The 15,063-nt window shown below is 50.0% G+C and overlaps 7 protein-coding genes across 7 annotated transcripts; 3 read left to right on the top strand and 4 right to left on the bottom strand.

Annotated features, from left to right (window-relative positions):
* Nucleotides 1-105: 105 nt before the first annotated feature.
* On the bottom strand, nt 106-2,020 carry GIQ15_01932 (GPI transamidase component GPI16; the record flags this gene model as incomplete). The annotated part of the gene is made up of 3 exons (XM_033549349.1): nt 106-1,130; nt 1,195-1,595; nt 1,659-2,020. The coding sequence occupies 3 exons, from the start codon at nt 2,018-2,020 to the stop codon at nt 106-108; spliced, it is 1,788 nt and encodes a 595-aa protein (XP_033410300.1).
* A 306-nt stretch (nt 2,021-2,326) lies between these two features.
* On the top strand, nt 2,327-3,332 carry GIQ15_01931 (U1 snRNP splicing complex subunit Luc7; the record flags this gene model as incomplete). The annotated part of the gene is made up of 3 exons (XM_033549348.1): nt 2,327-2,369; nt 2,428-2,759; nt 2,826-3,332. 3 exons carry the CDS (start codon nt 2,327-2,329, stop codon nt 3,330-3,332), a joined length of 882 nt encoding a protein of 293 aa, XP_033410299.1.
* Nucleotides 3,333-4,271: 939 nt separating this feature from the next.
* Nucleotides 4,272-7,013, bottom strand: GIQ15_01930 (uncharacterized protein; the record flags this gene model as incomplete). Its single annotated transcript, XM_033549347.1, has 4 exons — nt 4,272-5,678; nt 5,760-6,158; nt 6,219-6,844; nt 7,004-7,013. 4 exons carry the CDS (start codon nt 7,011-7,013, stop codon nt 4,272-4,274), a joined length of 2,442 nt encoding a protein of 813 aa, XP_033410298.1.
* Nucleotides 7,014-8,114: 1,101 nt separating this feature from the next.
* GIQ15_01929 (uncharacterized protein) lies at nt 8,115-8,879 on the top strand (the record flags this gene model as incomplete). Its single annotated transcript, XM_033549346.1, has 1 exon — nt 8,115-8,879. One exon carries the CDS (start codon nt 8,115-8,117, stop codon nt 8,877-8,879), a length of 765 nt encoding a protein of 254 aa, XP_033410297.1.
* Nucleotides 8,880-9,032: 153 nt separating this feature from the next.
* GIQ15_01928 (uncharacterized protein) lies at nt 9,033-10,944 on the bottom strand (the record flags this gene model as incomplete). The annotated part of the gene is made up of 2 exons (XM_033549345.1): nt 9,033-10,618; nt 10,689-10,944. The coding sequence occupies 2 exons, from the start codon at nt 10,942-10,944 to the stop codon at nt 9,033-9,035; spliced, it is 1,842 nt and encodes a 613-aa protein (XP_033410296.1).
* A 136-nt stretch (nt 10,945-11,080) lies between these two features.
* GIQ15_01927 (proteasome subunit alpha type-4) lies at nt 11,081-12,028 on the top strand (the record flags this gene model as incomplete). The annotated part of the gene is made up of 4 exons (XM_033549344.1): nt 11,081-11,104; nt 11,173-11,357; nt 11,419-11,837; nt 11,901-12,028. The coding sequence occupies 4 exons, from the start codon at nt 11,081-11,083 to the stop codon at nt 12,026-12,028; spliced, it is 756 nt and encodes a 251-aa protein (XP_033410295.1).
* A 351-nt stretch (nt 12,029-12,379) lies between these two features.
* Nucleotides 12,380-13,149, bottom strand: GIQ15_01926 (Dienelactone hydrolase; the record flags this gene model as incomplete). The annotated part of the gene is made up of 3 exons (XM_033549343.1): nt 12,380-12,683; nt 12,772-12,853; nt 12,912-13,149. The coding sequence occupies 3 exons, from the start codon at nt 13,147-13,149 to the stop codon at nt 12,380-12,382; spliced, it is 624 nt and encodes a 207-aa protein (XP_033410294.1).
* Nucleotides 13,150-15,063: the final 1,914 nt, after the last annotated feature.

Below are 15,063 nucleotides of genomic sequence, written 5' to 3'. Positions count from 1 at the left end.
GAAAAGGTAGTGCACAATGGGGTAAGAAGAAAATTATTATTTGCTGGGTATATACGACATGATTTGTCAAATGGCCAAGATGACATTGGGCCCTCCTCTACATCATTACGCTATTTTATCGGTCTTTTTCCCGAACCTAGCTTTTAATGCAACCAGTTTCCCTAAAATAAGGGCCTTGATATTCCGTCGAGGTACCTCTTCCGCCATGACGAAGCGGCGGATGATAACATTGAATATGTTCCCAAAGGCGAGCGCAATAACCGTGCTTGTCAGAATGATGACATTGTATGGCATGCTAAAGTCTGGGGTGGGAAGCGGCAGCAGTAGGTTTGTCGTGCGTAGGTATACGGGGGAGGATGGTAACATCTGGTCGTTACTTCGTAGCACCCGAACTATCGCAGGAGCAACATTGAATCCTCGGTTAGCGTCCGGTGGGTATTCCGTGTATCGCAGTATGGCTTTCTCAAATTCATATATCAGCGTGACTGTTGAGGCCGGTGGGACAGACAAGACAAGTTCTAGCTGGGTTCCTCGGCGACGGTCGATGGCGGGTCGATAAAACACGTCCCTGATAATGTCCGTAGGGGGCACTTCGACCGAGGGACCCGACTCGCGGCTCAACTTTGTCTTCATGGTATGCAGAAATGGCCTCATGAACCAGGGCAGAGTTTCGAAGTAGACAAAGTCGACAGTATCAGTTTTAGAAGGATTCGTCAAGATAGATCTCAGACCACCTCGTTCTTGCCCGTGGCCAATAATGGTTCTTTCTAGGTGCACGACCGGCTTCTCCAAGGAGTTGCTAGAGGCAGACGGTTGTGCTGGAACGACCAAATTAAAGGGCCCGTTGGAGTGCAGCGAATAACATCGCGAATTGCCATCTATGGAACGTGATTCAACGGTTCCAGGAGACGGTAGTACTTCTATGCTGCCAGGAACATTTATGCAAACAACCTGCGCATCATCCTTGCCGAGGGGGCAGCTGGAAGGCATAGTGCGTCCAAACACCTCTTCTATACTCCAGGTTTGCGAACGAGATGCGCCAATTGGATAACAAAAATCGCCGGAGTGATAGGGTTTCGATTCATCACAAATCAAATCTCCAGCGGGCACAGGGCGGGGGATCGGGTTATCTGACAAGTATCAGTTAATACTAGATGGCACAGTAAGACCGACATTGAAAAACAGAATACTTACCCCTCGCCCGCTTTGACCTATCTAGATCGAGGACCATGTCGACAGTCTGTTCGATTTGAACCTGGCAGTGTTCAGATTGGTCCTCGCAAGTTGGCCGAACATCAACGGACATACTCTGCCATGAGGCGTCAAAGAGCTTACGGCCATCAAACAGCCCAGATATGCCACTCTTACCCTTACACGGTAAAAGTTTCAAAAAGGGGGTCAGGTTCTCTGTACACACAACCTCTCCAGGCAGAGTGCCGTGTAGGAGATGCAGATTCTCACTAGGAGTGAAATGATTGCCTGTAGGGGTAAAGGTGAGAGACGGAGTAGTCGTTCGTGTGGAGTCGATGAAGTTCATAGAGGCACAGAATAGCCCGGAGAGTGATTGCGTGAGTGAAATCCATTTGTCGAATGCGCTGAGTAGACTACGTTAGCCGCCAGCTGGCTAATCGTCTCAAAAAGGCATGGTATGTTCATACGCATCAGCATCCGGGGCTTCAACCCAGGCCCAAAGCTCTACTCCTGTGCCTCCCTCCTTGAAGCCATGCCACGGCCGCTCGCCCCAATTCTCAGCGTCCCATCGCCCGGTAGTAAACCGCAGGTGCAGTTCCTTCGTGTGCGCATGCTGCAGAATCTGCCCTAGTGAGCGCGGGAAATAGCGGTAATTCTGTTGCGCAAAGGCGATGCTGGATTCATTGCTACGGAAGTTGAACGATGCTAGGAGGTTTGATGGCGGCAGCGGATGCAGCACAAGCTGCTCGTGGTAGTCAGACGCATTGGCAACGGCGTGAAAGACAAATGCAACAAGCGTGCAGAGCAGAGTAAGCGAAGAGCGTGTCATCCCAGCATGTCGAGGAAGCCAAACGAATCCGCCGTGACCTTCGAAATCGTTTATCTCCAGAGTTGCTTCTTCTGCGCGTTTTGGGACGTTTCTTGAGGTTGAAGCGGGAAGCGCGGCTAACTAGCGCTTATATAAGCAGCGCGGCTAAGTGGAAGCTTTTCGCATCAAGTTCAAGAATAGTCGAGATATCCAGCTCTGGTGTAGGGATATTGTCTATTTCCTGCAACGACGACGAGGGATATATAGACTTCTTTGCGCATCACGGCATTCCGTGGCTACAAGCACTTTTGCCCGTCAACTTACGCGATGGCTGCAGAGCAGCGAAAGCTGCTGGAGCAGCTCATGGGAGGTAGGGTTGCCTCACGTCGATTGGATGCTTCGAATGCTAACATGCTGCGTTTATCTAGCTGACCAGCTAATCGGAGGACCTAGCTCGGGCAGAAATGCCCAGGTTCCAATTACCGATCCCAAAGTCTGCCGTTCTTATCTCGCTGGAACATGCCCTCACGACCTTTTCACCAATACGAAACAGGACCTAGGGCCTTGTCCAAAACTGCATAACGAAGGCCTAAAGACCGAGTACGATGCTGCATCGTCTCATGAGAAAGCCAAATGGGGGTTTGAATATGACTACTTGCGCGATATGCAGAAATACATCGACGAATGCAATCGGAGGATAGATTCGGCGCAGCGTCGGCTCGAAAAGACTCCTGACGAAATACGACAAACTAATCACCTGGTAAAGCATTCAAATTCCCAAACATACCAAACGGCGTTGCTAACGACTAGTCTGTCAAACCCATAGCTAGCACAAATATCCGATTTAAACAAAACAATCAATACCGGATTAGAAGAGACCTCCGTTCTCGGTGAACTTGGGGCCGTATCTACAGCGATTGACGAATTTTACAAAGTGCGCAATGCCAAACACCAAAAGGAATCTTTGGAACGTGATCTCAAGGCACTCGCGGATACGTCAGGGCCATCGGGACATCAGAAGCTGCAAGTCTGCGACGTATGTGGAGCGTATTTGAGTCGTCTGGATAATGACCGACGACTGGCAGATCATTTCTTTGGCAAAATGCACTTGGGCTATGCAAAGATGAGGGAAACTTACAGCGTTTTACAAAAGGAGATGAAAGGACAACCTCCGTCAAGGCACGACGATGGTCCCTCGGGCCGGGGTGAATCTGGCTTTGATGATGGTGGCTGGGGTCAGGGAGGAGGGGGAGGATATGGCGGTCGCGCCTTCAGAGGCGGTGGGGGTGGCTATAGGAGAAGAGGTGGCGGTGGTGGTTACGGACGATGGTGATCTACTGCTCTACCAATTCTTTAAGGGCGTCTCTGCATAGCGCTGGCGTTACTGGGTTCCTCATCCGGGGAAATTGACTGCTACTGGTCCTGGTCTTTTTTATTGGAAAAATAATTGATCTATATTTAATTTCTCTCCCTGTCAGCTTCTCTATCCGGATAGGCCAAGGAACAAAACCGGGGCCTGTTAGGGAGTATTGCTCCAGGTTACTACACAGGCTCGTTCAAAGCATAAACCATAGATCTCTGTAAAGGATTCAGGATAACTAAGCTATTTTCCACGAACACACTACACACTGCTTTCAATTCCTACATTGTTCCTAGTCAATACAAACACCAACCCACAGCATTTCGAGGCGACAGCAACACCTGCAATGCCACAGCCGAGCGGTATCATACGATACTCAAAATCATGCACGTACACCAACAAATACACAAACAAACATAGACAGGCTTCTCACAGTTAAAGGGAAACAAAAGCCACCCTATACCATCCTTTCTGTGAATAAGTATCTAGAGACGAAAACCTCCAGAAGATGAAAGGGGTATAGGCATGCCGTTTTTTGAAAAACAGAGAAAGAAAGAAAAAGAAAAAGGAGGAAACAAAGGTAGAACAAGAGGCAATGTCAAATGTCACACAAACATATGTACTTGAAGTAGTAAAAGAGTTAGGACAATGTTATTGCAAACATGACGAATCAACGAGGGCAAAGAAGGGTAAGTATGTTCAACAAAAACATTAAACAGTAGTAATATAGGGGAGAGCATTGTTGGTTCACAGAGATAATCGAAGCTGCATTTGTGTTGAAAAAGAATACTAAACTTGCACTCAAGTCTCCAGACAATGAATTTACATAGATTATCATTAGCTGAGAAAGGAATTTTTGCCGTGGAAGTAGAGGGAAGTAGAGTGTGGTGTAGATGGTGATGGACAAGCTTCTTAAGCAGGGGACACTCCGTTTGTTGCTTGAAACAGAGCACCCATTAAAAGCTGATAGTCATTGGCTGCAAGTGGGTTCTGTGCGAGAATGCCAGCAATAACATTAAGCTGCTCAATACTTGCGAGTGGTGCTCTTTGGAGTAGTTCTTGAATGGCAGGAGACGAGGCTAGCGGGCCGAGGACTTGGTTAGCTGCTTGTTGGCCTGTCATGCCCTGGGTAGGTGGCTGCGCAGGGGGCAGGCCATTATTGAATTGAACCTGTTGGCCGTTGTTCCCTGAGGTAGAAATATTGCCCTGCATAAGGCCTAGCCCTCCGGGGTCGACGGGGTTGTATTCGTTCTCTGCCTGCACCGGGCTGGCTGCACTGCGAGACGGAGCTTGTGGAGTGGTATGTGATGGAGTAGAATGGCTATTGTTCGTTTTCACAACAAGGACGAAAAGAAGTAACCGCGTTGGTGTCGGGTCTTCCACTTGATTGTTCTCAAGTAGCTCGATGAAGTCGGGTTTTTTGCTGTGCCCAGCCTCCACGGGAACGAGATATGCATCCTTGACCACAGACAGAGGATGTTTTCCAATCACACCGTATCGTTTTCGGTCCACGAAATAATCGAACAGTTTGTTGAATTGAACAGCATCATTTGCCACATGGGGCTGCGTGAGGGCAAGCACCGATATGTCAGTGGTATGGCTATAACGCAGCCCACAAAGGTAATTGCTTGCCAGCTGGACATCAATTCGCCCATCTACCGTTATAGTTGGAGGAACGAGCTGTGACCATGGGATTCTTGCACTGAGATCAGCACCGCCAACGTGTTTACCTGCGGTATAGAAATCGGCAACAGAACTCATGGCCACGGTGCCATGCCAGATATCTCCGTCTCCATGGAAATCCTTGGGCGAGTAGGGCGGGGAATCAGCCTCGTCTTTTAAAAGGTTATCGATCTCTGCATCATCCTGGACTCTGTTCACCATAGATGGGGGTTCATTGAACGAAGATGCTGGGCCAAACTGCTGCTCCGGGTGGGATGCACCAGGGGAGTGAACGCTGGACCAAACATTTTCAATGTTGAAATTGGAAGAGGTACGGCGGTTGGGGTCAACGCCTGAGGTATCAATCGCTTCTCGAGAGGTCCCGTCCGAGTAGCTTTGCCGTTGAGGGGAGGTAGGACTGGTATGCCGTGGGCTCATGGCTGGCTGAAACTCGCTCTCCGTACCGGTATCTCGACGGGCTGGGGCGGTAGAAAATACCGATTCCGTGCCAACAGTTTGGGGGTCAGACTCTACTAACTCCTCTCCCTTATGTGTACGTCTAATCCGAGGCCCCTGCTCTTGGATGATGGTATGTTGCCTCTCAGCCTCCCGTTTGATTTCCTCGTCCTTTTCACGCAGCTCTTGACTAGCCATGTTCTGTGTGCTCATAGTCGATATGGAATCGGGAGTTGTACGACCTACGAGCAGACTATCACGTAACGAAGGATTTTTCCTTACATTAAATAAGATGGTCCGCAGTTGGTTTTTATAGGCATCATTGGGCTCCCCTGCGGATCCGCAAAGATTCTTATACAAGCACTCTTCGATCTCTGTCCCAAGATTTTCACCAACATCCTCCTTCGTCTTGCCTGAGGGGATAGCAAACGTGCCGTTACTCGCTGCTGTGGCAGCCATGTCAGTGATCAATTTGGCCAATGCAGTTGCCGCGCTTCTCCTGGCTACAATCAGATGGTCTATCCCTGCCGTAGACCCAGAACGAGATTTCGATTTGGCGTCTTGGCCGGGTGTCATAGGGCTCGTGGCACTCGGCTTTCTGTTTTGCACGGGCGAATTTCGGGCTTCTTGGGGCGATGCTGGAAAGCTGGTTGATAGTCTCTGCAGTTTCTGTTTAGGGCCCTGTGCGGGAGTTATAAATGGTAAGCCATTGGACACAGATGTTAGGGAAAGGGAACTCACTGGTTCGTGGGATATACTGTCTTCTTGCTCCTCATGTTTCCGTTTCTGAGTGATACTGTGGTCAGGGTGAGGAGGAACAGCCACCATGATATTCTGCTGCATCGGCGGGGATCGTTTGTCTTCTTTCGCTGCGGTCGGCGCGTCACTATGCTCCGATTTAACATCGCTCTGTCTAGCCTTCTTCCCCCTCTTCCCGCCCTTCTTTTTGCGAGCCTTTCTCTCTTCAGCCTCCTGGGCTCTTTTAGTGGCTGCCTCCTCCCATGGCTTCTCTCCGCGGTTTATCTTGTCCAGCAGCTCTCTATGGTTCTCCGGCTTGCACTTCTCGCAGAAGTATTCTGCAGGCTCCTCTCCCTTGGGGAACACGAGGCCCATGCAGTCATTGTGTTGCCAGGCAGCGCACTTGTCGCAGCATATCATATCCCGTTCCACATCTTCCTCCTCCTCGTATTCGCCGCAGATACAACGAATTATTTCCTCTTCCTCGTTGGATGCCGGCGGCGTGGGTTCGTGTGAGCTTTGCTTCTGGCCCTTGCCCTGCCCTTTCCCCTTGCGTTTGCTCTGCGGTGGCTCGATATCGAGGCTCTTGTGCTGGCCCTTCGTGGCTCGACCCGAACGGCGCGGTTCGTCTATTTTTCCAAGTTAGCTGCTGCGTTTCATCGTAATATCATCGTCTCTGCCACGGGCCATCATAGGATAAGACGCGAAGACAACGACACCAATATGGCATCGCTGCTCGGGCTCCCCCTTGGGCGACGGTGTGTACAGCATGGGATACGAATGCTTACCAGCCATCATATTATAAAGTTAAGAGCGACGTAGGAAGTGATGATAACCGATAGACTACAATCCTTGGAAACTCAAGAGTGCCGAGTTTTGTTGATTCTTCTTGCGACCCAACGAAACCTTTCTGTCTACAGGCATCGAAGGTGCTTAAGAGTAATACACAGGGTTTGTCTTGATAGCAGACGCGACGGAAAAGTGATATCTGTACTCCTCCCTCAATGCTATACTGCGTAGATGGGGTGATTCTGCGTGGGAACTGCCCTCCACATCCACGTTCGATGGCCGTCAGAGAAGGTGGCGAGGTTATGCGTATATTCTCTTCCTCGGGCCAAATCTATGAAGCGGCGCCAGGTCTTGTCTGATATTGAGGCAGCCCACCAGCCAACAGTTGCCGGCGTTGTCGAGACGGTGATCAAGCAGTAGTCTGTGATGAAGGGGGAGCCTGTGACGCGTCAAAGTATGATATCTCTTGTAACAGGGAAGCAAAGATGCAAAGAAGAAGAGAAGAAGCTGAAGTTGCGATGTTGTTGTGAAGAAGTTGGCCCGTCAGCACAAAAGGGGTTAGTGCGTCACGTGATACTTCCACCTCACTTCACCTACATCTACACCATCTATATCAGGTATATCAAGATATATATATATATATATATATATATAATATAATCTATTAGATAGCTAGTTACTAACTCATGCTATCATTACTCCCCGACGGCCAACCTATACTCAACCAAGCGAGAGAAAGATAACCCGGGCTCTATAGGGAAATGTCACTAGATTTGGCAGGACCCTTGAAACTCTACCGAGTCCAATGTATAGTAGAGTCCAATGTATAGTAGATTCCAGTGTATAGAGTCCAAGTATAGTCGACATTGATAGCATCGCCTTTTGCAAGTGTAAATAAAGATCCAGAGTTTGGTGACAAGCAGCTCCACGTGACCAACAGCTCTGGCGGCTGATAAGAGCAACGACCTTCGACGTTGAAGTAGAGAATCAACCACCGTGAGAACCATCGAAGCTTGTCGAGTACAGGCCAACGCTTGCATCGGACGCAGGATACTACCAGGCAGCTTGTCTACACGGCCTCTCCCACGCATAGTGTTTACAGCAACCACCATGGCGGATGTACGGGAGCTCCTCCGAAACGAACTTGCATCACGACGGTCAGCGGCACCAACGGCCGGCAAGAAACGCAAACACGGCCTGGATTTGGAACCCAGACGGAAGAAGACTAAGCCATATACCGAAGATGAGACACCGGCTGGGAGTGTTGCTGTAGTCGACGAATCTTCGACGACATCAAATGTCATTGAACCACCATCGCTTGCTCACGAACCGGAGCTTGACGGGACTCCATCGATGGAACCAGACCAGGAGATGCATACAGAAGAACGATCAACAATACCTACCACAAAACAAGACGTCGATGAAGACGAATGGGCCGCTTTTGAGCGTGAAGTTGCCCAGCCCTCTAGGCAACAGCCAGCAACGACCGCGCCACATAGCGTATTAAATAATAATGCAATAATATCCGCCGCACCCGTATCGGCGGCAGAGCTGGAATCACGCGACCGCCAGGACCGGGAGGCGGCGGCAAAGAGCCAGGAGGCCACCTTGTTAGGCGACCGGGAAGATGCCACCAGGTTCCTAGAAGAGGAATTCGACGAGATGGAAGAGCTAGACCAACGTGTTAAGCGGCTCAAGGAGATGCGGGATGAGATTCGGCGGAAACGAGAAGAGGATAAACAGATACTTGGAGACACGAAGGTTAAATCGCCGAATAATGGAGCCAGTACCGATGGAGAAGTAGAAGCTGGAGATGACGAGGACGATGACGATGATGATGATGGAGAAGGTTGGGATGGCTGGGGGTTTAGGTGATATGAGTATTTGGTATGTATGAAGCATTAAAAATCCACTGCAGCGACACACTACCAGGCATTAAATATAATCCGCCCAATGACTATTGTCATTGAAGTAATCTTGTACAACATGATGGCTAGTCCAGTAGTTGGTTGTATATACCTAACTACACTATTTTTCTAGCGAGGCCTCATCTGCCTGCTCCATATAACTTTTCAACCCTTCTCTGCCCACCTTCATTGCCCTTTGGAGTTCCGCGTCTTCCTGGCGGAGGATATCCTTGCCCTGTAACACGGCCCTCTGTTGCTTCCGTTTATCCTCCTGTACCCTCATCTCACGGTCATGTAAAGCCTTCTCTCGCTTCCTTCGTTCCTGCTCTTTCTTTAGCCGCTCTTCTTTTTCTTCATCCTGCACATCTGGTTGTTCAGGGGCCGGGGGAAGAGTCTGGATATAAGACTCGATGAGCTCATCCCGGGTCTTCGTGGGTAGAGATATGTATCGAATGTCAGATAGGATTTTCGGCGGCAGAGCGTCCATAGGCGTAGACCTGTGTAGCAATGACAGAGGAATTGATTTTAGCAGCATGGAGAGATCGGATTTTTGAGAACTCTCTGGTAGCTTCAACCTCGCAATATGCTCTCGGTAGTGTTTCTCCTTGTCCTTTTCTGGCATTCGACCATCTTTCATTTCTGGTTCCTTTCGATATTTGCGCCTAAACTCGGGCCAGTACAGTTTCGGGGTAGCACGCTCATGCAGAAGAGCAAAATACCCGATTCGGGGGTCGGCTTGCTCTTCTTTTTTCTTCCTTTCCTGGTGTTCATGGATTCGGTCCCGACTCCAGTTTGACCACACCTCTCGCCTTGATTTCATGTTCGGCAATATTGTATACCTTGGATCGAAAATAATCTTCCCTTCCTCGATAATGGTATCCCAGGGGGTATATGGGCTTATATGAAAATCGTCAAGCAAGTCCCGGAACAACGCAACAGTGTCCTCTTCAGAGAGCGGCGCCTCCTCTGCATCTTCTTCCCAACCCCCTTCGTCAGCCTCATCATACTCACCAGTGTCGGCCGCATAATCACCACCCATGGCTGCGAGCTGATACTCGATATCGTCCTCATTAAATTCGACTTGTTGGTTAACCTCCTCATCGCCCTTGAGCCGCTTTGGGGCAGCTGCATCTTCGTCATCTGTCACTTCTACTTCCTCATATTCGCTATCCGAGTCCCTTCTCTCGGGTTTGTCGGTTTCAGGTGGTGCGGACTGTGACTCTTTTGACGGCCCGACCTCACCTCCTACTAACGACGTATCTTCCTTCTCCTCCTCCTCCATTTCTCCTCGCTCACGTTTTTCCCGGGCCTCTCTCTCAATCCGATCATACTCTACGACGCCCTTTATCACGTCGGCGGGATATTTCCAAAAACTCTCATTAGTCTCGGTGTTATGAACAAATCTCCGGCCCAGTTTTGTTTTCACAAGAACCCACGGCTCGCATCCTGGGATGGCATGTTTCGACTTTGGCCGGTCTTCGGGTTGACGGCGCTCCCTATATGGCTTCCCACTTCTGGGATGCCCTTGGAAGTTGGGGTCAAACCCTCGTGCGGCATGGAACGGAGCCGCTTGGTGTATGGTGTTCTGAAAGGGCGATGGATACGACGGGAACGCAGCTTGTGGTGCAATGTTCTGTACAGGCACTTCTTCAACTGGCCGTCTGTATGTCGATTGTTTGGTCTCGGCGTTATAGTAGTAGCGATGTCCTGATCAAATAGTAACCGTCAGCATAAATCGCAATTCTTGGGTATGGGTATGGCTCAACTGGTTATCTACCTGAAGGAGCTTTATGTTCAGTCCATCCCGGCGGTAGGGCGTTGGCCGGGGTATAAGTCGACTTCAGCATCGTATATACCGACGAGCCGTCGTTGGCGGAGCTGTCTATCCCCTTACTCGCCTGCTCTGGCGTTTTTGATATCTCGTTGTTGGCCGTCAGCAACTGGAAGTTTTGCGGTTGCGTGTGATTGGTCCAAGCTTCTGGCCGCGCGATGAGTTTGGGTTGCCTAAGCCAGTTGTTGCTTTGAGCTTCCATCAACAACTTCGCCCGCAAGCAGGACAGATAAACAGCCCGCGAGTCCCACGATATTTCTCAGCCTGGCACCCCGAGCGACATTCAGGCTGTTTACGTTGACTTGACGGTTCTTTAGACTGCCGAATACTAGCCAGCAATGGCGCGGAGATACGACTCAAGGGTTGGTATCCTGACCACCTCTCGCTCTCACGTAGCAGCTCTGAGCTAACTGGTTGTTCTCGGTGACAGACGACGATTTTCTCGCCGGAGGGCCGTCTCTACCAAGTCGAATATGCTCTGGAGGCCATCTCCCACGCCGGAACTGCACTCGGTATTCTAGCCAAGGATGGGATAGTTCTCGCTGCCGAGAGGAAGGTCACCAGCAAGCTCTTGGAGCAGGACACCTCTGCAGAGAAACTCTACATCCTGAACGAGTGAGTGGCTCCTGGGGCGGCATTCCAAGTGCGTGCTCGTTGGTTAACGGTGTTCTTGTAGTAATATGATATGCGCTGTTGCTGGAATGACCGCTGATGCAAACATCCTCATCAACTATGCCCGTCAGGCTGCCCAACGGTATCTATTAACCTACAACGAAGAGATCCCGTGCGAGCAGCTGGTCCGTCGACTATGTGATTTGAAGCAAGGCTATACGCAACACGGTGGTCTCCGACCTTTCGGTGTCTCCTTCATCTACGCCGGCTACGACCCGCTCCGACAGTTCCAGCTGTACCAGAGCAACCCTAGCGGTAACTACGGTGGATGGAAGGCGACCAGTGTCGGGGCGAACAACGCCAGTGCACAGAGTCTCCTAAAACAAGACTACAAGGAAGACTGTGACCTAAAGGAGGCGTGTGGCATGGCCGTCAAAGTGTTGAGCAAGACCATGGACTCAACCAAATTGAGCAGCGAGAAGAGTAAGCATATCCCATATCCTACTGGCCATTCTGAACAAACCTAACTCAACGTCATGCATCTAGTTGAGTTTGCAACCGTCGGCAAAACGAAGGACGGCAAGATCTACCACCACCTATGGGGAGCCGACGAGATCGATGCTCTGTTGAAGGAGCATGAACTTGCCAAGCCTGAGGACCAGGAGACTGGCTAAGGAGCTCGGGTTTTGTGTGTATGTGCCTTAGCAGTGACAATATATTCCACAATTCTACAGCTACTACTACTACTACCACAAGGCGTTTTTATATTTCTTGTGCAGTCCACGGAATTGGTTCAATCGTACTTATTAAAGCAGGCCTCCACGTCATATTATCCATATATCGAGCTCCGTATGTCTTATTACCCAAATGAGCTCAATTAACCCAACGGCGTAGATAAACGCCCCATATACCTGTATCTCTCCGTCATTTCCATCCACCGGCATGAAGTTAGCCAGGTCCAATGGATCGCCATGGCTATAGTTATATACTAGAGGATTCTCTCATTGTCATTACAACTCCCATCTTCACGGACGATGTTTGCCAAACCAGGCCAACGCCTGGTCCTCTGCTTCAGCGGCCTGCCTACTCGGATGTCCCGTGAAGCCTGCATCGATGAGTGGCTTCCCACTCGTTGATGTCTCAACGCCGCTTGCGAGGTTCACGGTGTGTTTACCTCCCCAGCAAAAGCCAGCGGCGTATACTGGAAGTTCTGCTCCTTCATTATCACGTACGCCTTTGAAGAAGGCGTTGACAACTGGCCCAGTCGAGCCGAAGCCGTTGTAGTACGCAAAGGGAGCGAGAGCGTAGATAATAGACGCAACGTAGTATCTGTAACATGGCTTCAGTAGTGACTCTGAACGGGTATCAAATGTAAAAAGGAACCCAAAAAAAAATGCTTCAGGAAGCAGTGACTTACGGCGCCTTGATCCAGCCGATAACACCGCTCGTTTTCAGCACTTCTTTCGTTGAGTTTAACAAGGTAAGTGAGGCGGCATGTCCTGATTATTTCATGGTCAGCAGGCGTTATCAAACATGTCGAATGTTATAGAGAACTACCGTTCATGAACTCTGGGAGATAGACGAGGTATCCTCCTCTCTCTGCATAATGATCCGCTAACAGACGATTGTTAATAAACTCCCACCCAAATGCATCAGGTATTATAATGATAATTCCTCGTGGCGCGATATCACCGGCAGGCTTTGCAATGTAGACCTCGAGGCCGTGCAATGTGGTAACCTCGCCGGAGGGATTTCCCTCGTGAGTGCTGCCGCTGAAGCAGTCGGGACACGACATGGTTGCTTGTGTCGAGCCAGGGTCTCTTTAAAGACGAAGAAGAGCTTAGATATCGGAGATTCTTCAATAATAGACTGCCTATACTACGCTCAGAGGCTCATGGCATTCTTTTACATCTAGGTAGCAGTCGGAGTTAGGAGATTACCCAACGTAGAGTCCGCTGGTCCGGACAGATCTGCACCGAGGTTCCGCGATGGTAGAAATTTAGCAATTCCAGTGGGGCCATGATGGGGTGGATGGTCAAGTAGCGCACGCTGGTAAGGCTACGGGGAGGGCAAGTATTTCAGCGAGAGTTGGTTGTCTGGTCCTGAGTCGTGCTGCTTTCGCGGATGCTGGATATTTATTTTACAGGACAAAATACGGCAGTTAGGAGATGGATATTCGGGACACTAGGAGGTGGTAGTATACGACGGGTGTATGCCAGGGTGAAAAGGAAAGGAGTAAAGGGGTTGATAATTTCCACGTTTGATAGGTTTATATAGAAAGCTACTCGCTAGAACAAGTTTAGATACAGATGCTACATTTATCTAATCTATTGGTAGAATATAGGGATTTTCAAGGAAGTTACGGGAGTGCTAGTAAAGGGTATGCCTTAATAACCATGCAAAGCCTATTGTTGTTTTACGTGGGTTCCAACTTCTTCCTCTCCGCCTGATCCAAACATACGTTGGGTCGATATGTTACTAGTTAATGCTATCCACAGGGGCCTGAGATATCTTTTTGAAAGGGGATACGAGTCCAACAAGCTACTGACATCAAACATAATGATGCAGGGTGGGGCGTAGACGACGGGGTTAGACCGGCGAAAGGGTATATGCAGAGGCTGTGAGCTATACAGCTGTGTGTATGTGACATCACTGGCGATGGAAATAGCGACCAGGGCTTAGGCTAGGGAACACTAAGATGAGACCGTCACACGTTGATAGGCAGATCGTGGGGAGACAAAACCTCGGCAAAGCAAGGTCATCTGGCGGCTTTGAAGGAGTATTGAGGCTGGATGCGAGCTAGGGACTCCATCCAACGTGAGGGGTACTGTCTGTAACAGTTGAAGGGAGAGAAGGAGAGTAAAAGAGGGGAACGGGTGGAAGAGAGGCTAGCAGACCCTGCGAAGCGGCATGCAAGGGACAAGAGAGTCCCCAACGGTTCCTGTACGTACTGGAAGGGCACCAGTAGCTTCCAGCGAGGTTGTCAGAATGCGTATCCGTATGAAACAAGCCCTCTCCGGCATATCATACGAAGATAGAAGGTCAACATAAATACTAGCAGCGCTAGTACCTGCGGGTCCAGCCGCATTGAATAAATGGCACAAGGGGCCTGGCGGCAAGTAAAACACAGCACAGCGGTCCGGAGCCGTTTAGCCCATTCCGTCTCACGCCCCTTAACCGCATAGCTACGAGGCCGTTAGCGAAGTCTATGAAAGAAACGGAGGTAGAGCTCAAGGGTGCATCGTTTAGCGCGTCATGCGAAAAGCGGTACCTCGTAGATCGATAGGTCGGGAATGTGTCCTGGCGTTAATCATTCATATGCAGGGCAGATCTAAAACAACGGCTGCTCCGGCCACTCGCTACTCCTGGTCTTCCCCTAGTCTGCCTGTAGCCAGGGAGTAGCCATTGAGATGTGAAGATGAGAAGACGAAGTGAAGAGAAGAAAGAGAAAGAAAAGAAAGAGAAGGAGACGGCGCTTATATCACATGACCTCCAAGCGCGCGCCAACTCTCGTGCCCAGAAGTTCGCATGCCAAGAGTAGACCAAGTCACGGGCCTCCCGCTTGTTTTGACCGCGAAACTTCGAAAACGTCGACGAAGTTCAACTTCATCCAAACACAAACGACAGAGAGAAACGGCCGCCGTTCAGTCGGTGGCAGCAGACCGACGGTTCTCGAGCAGTGACGGCGCTTGAGATGCGGTCCGTTATC

The sequence above is a fragment of the Arthroderma uncinatum genome (genome assembly GCF_011692745.1).
Source record: "Arthroderma uncinatum strain CBS 119779 chromosome Unknown scaffold1, whole genome shotgun sequence".
NCBI lineage: Eukaryota > Fungi > Ascomycota > Eurotiomycetes > Onygenales > Arthrodermataceae > Arthroderma > Arthroderma uncinatum.
This window is presented reverse-complemented; position numbering and strand designations above follow the sequence as displayed.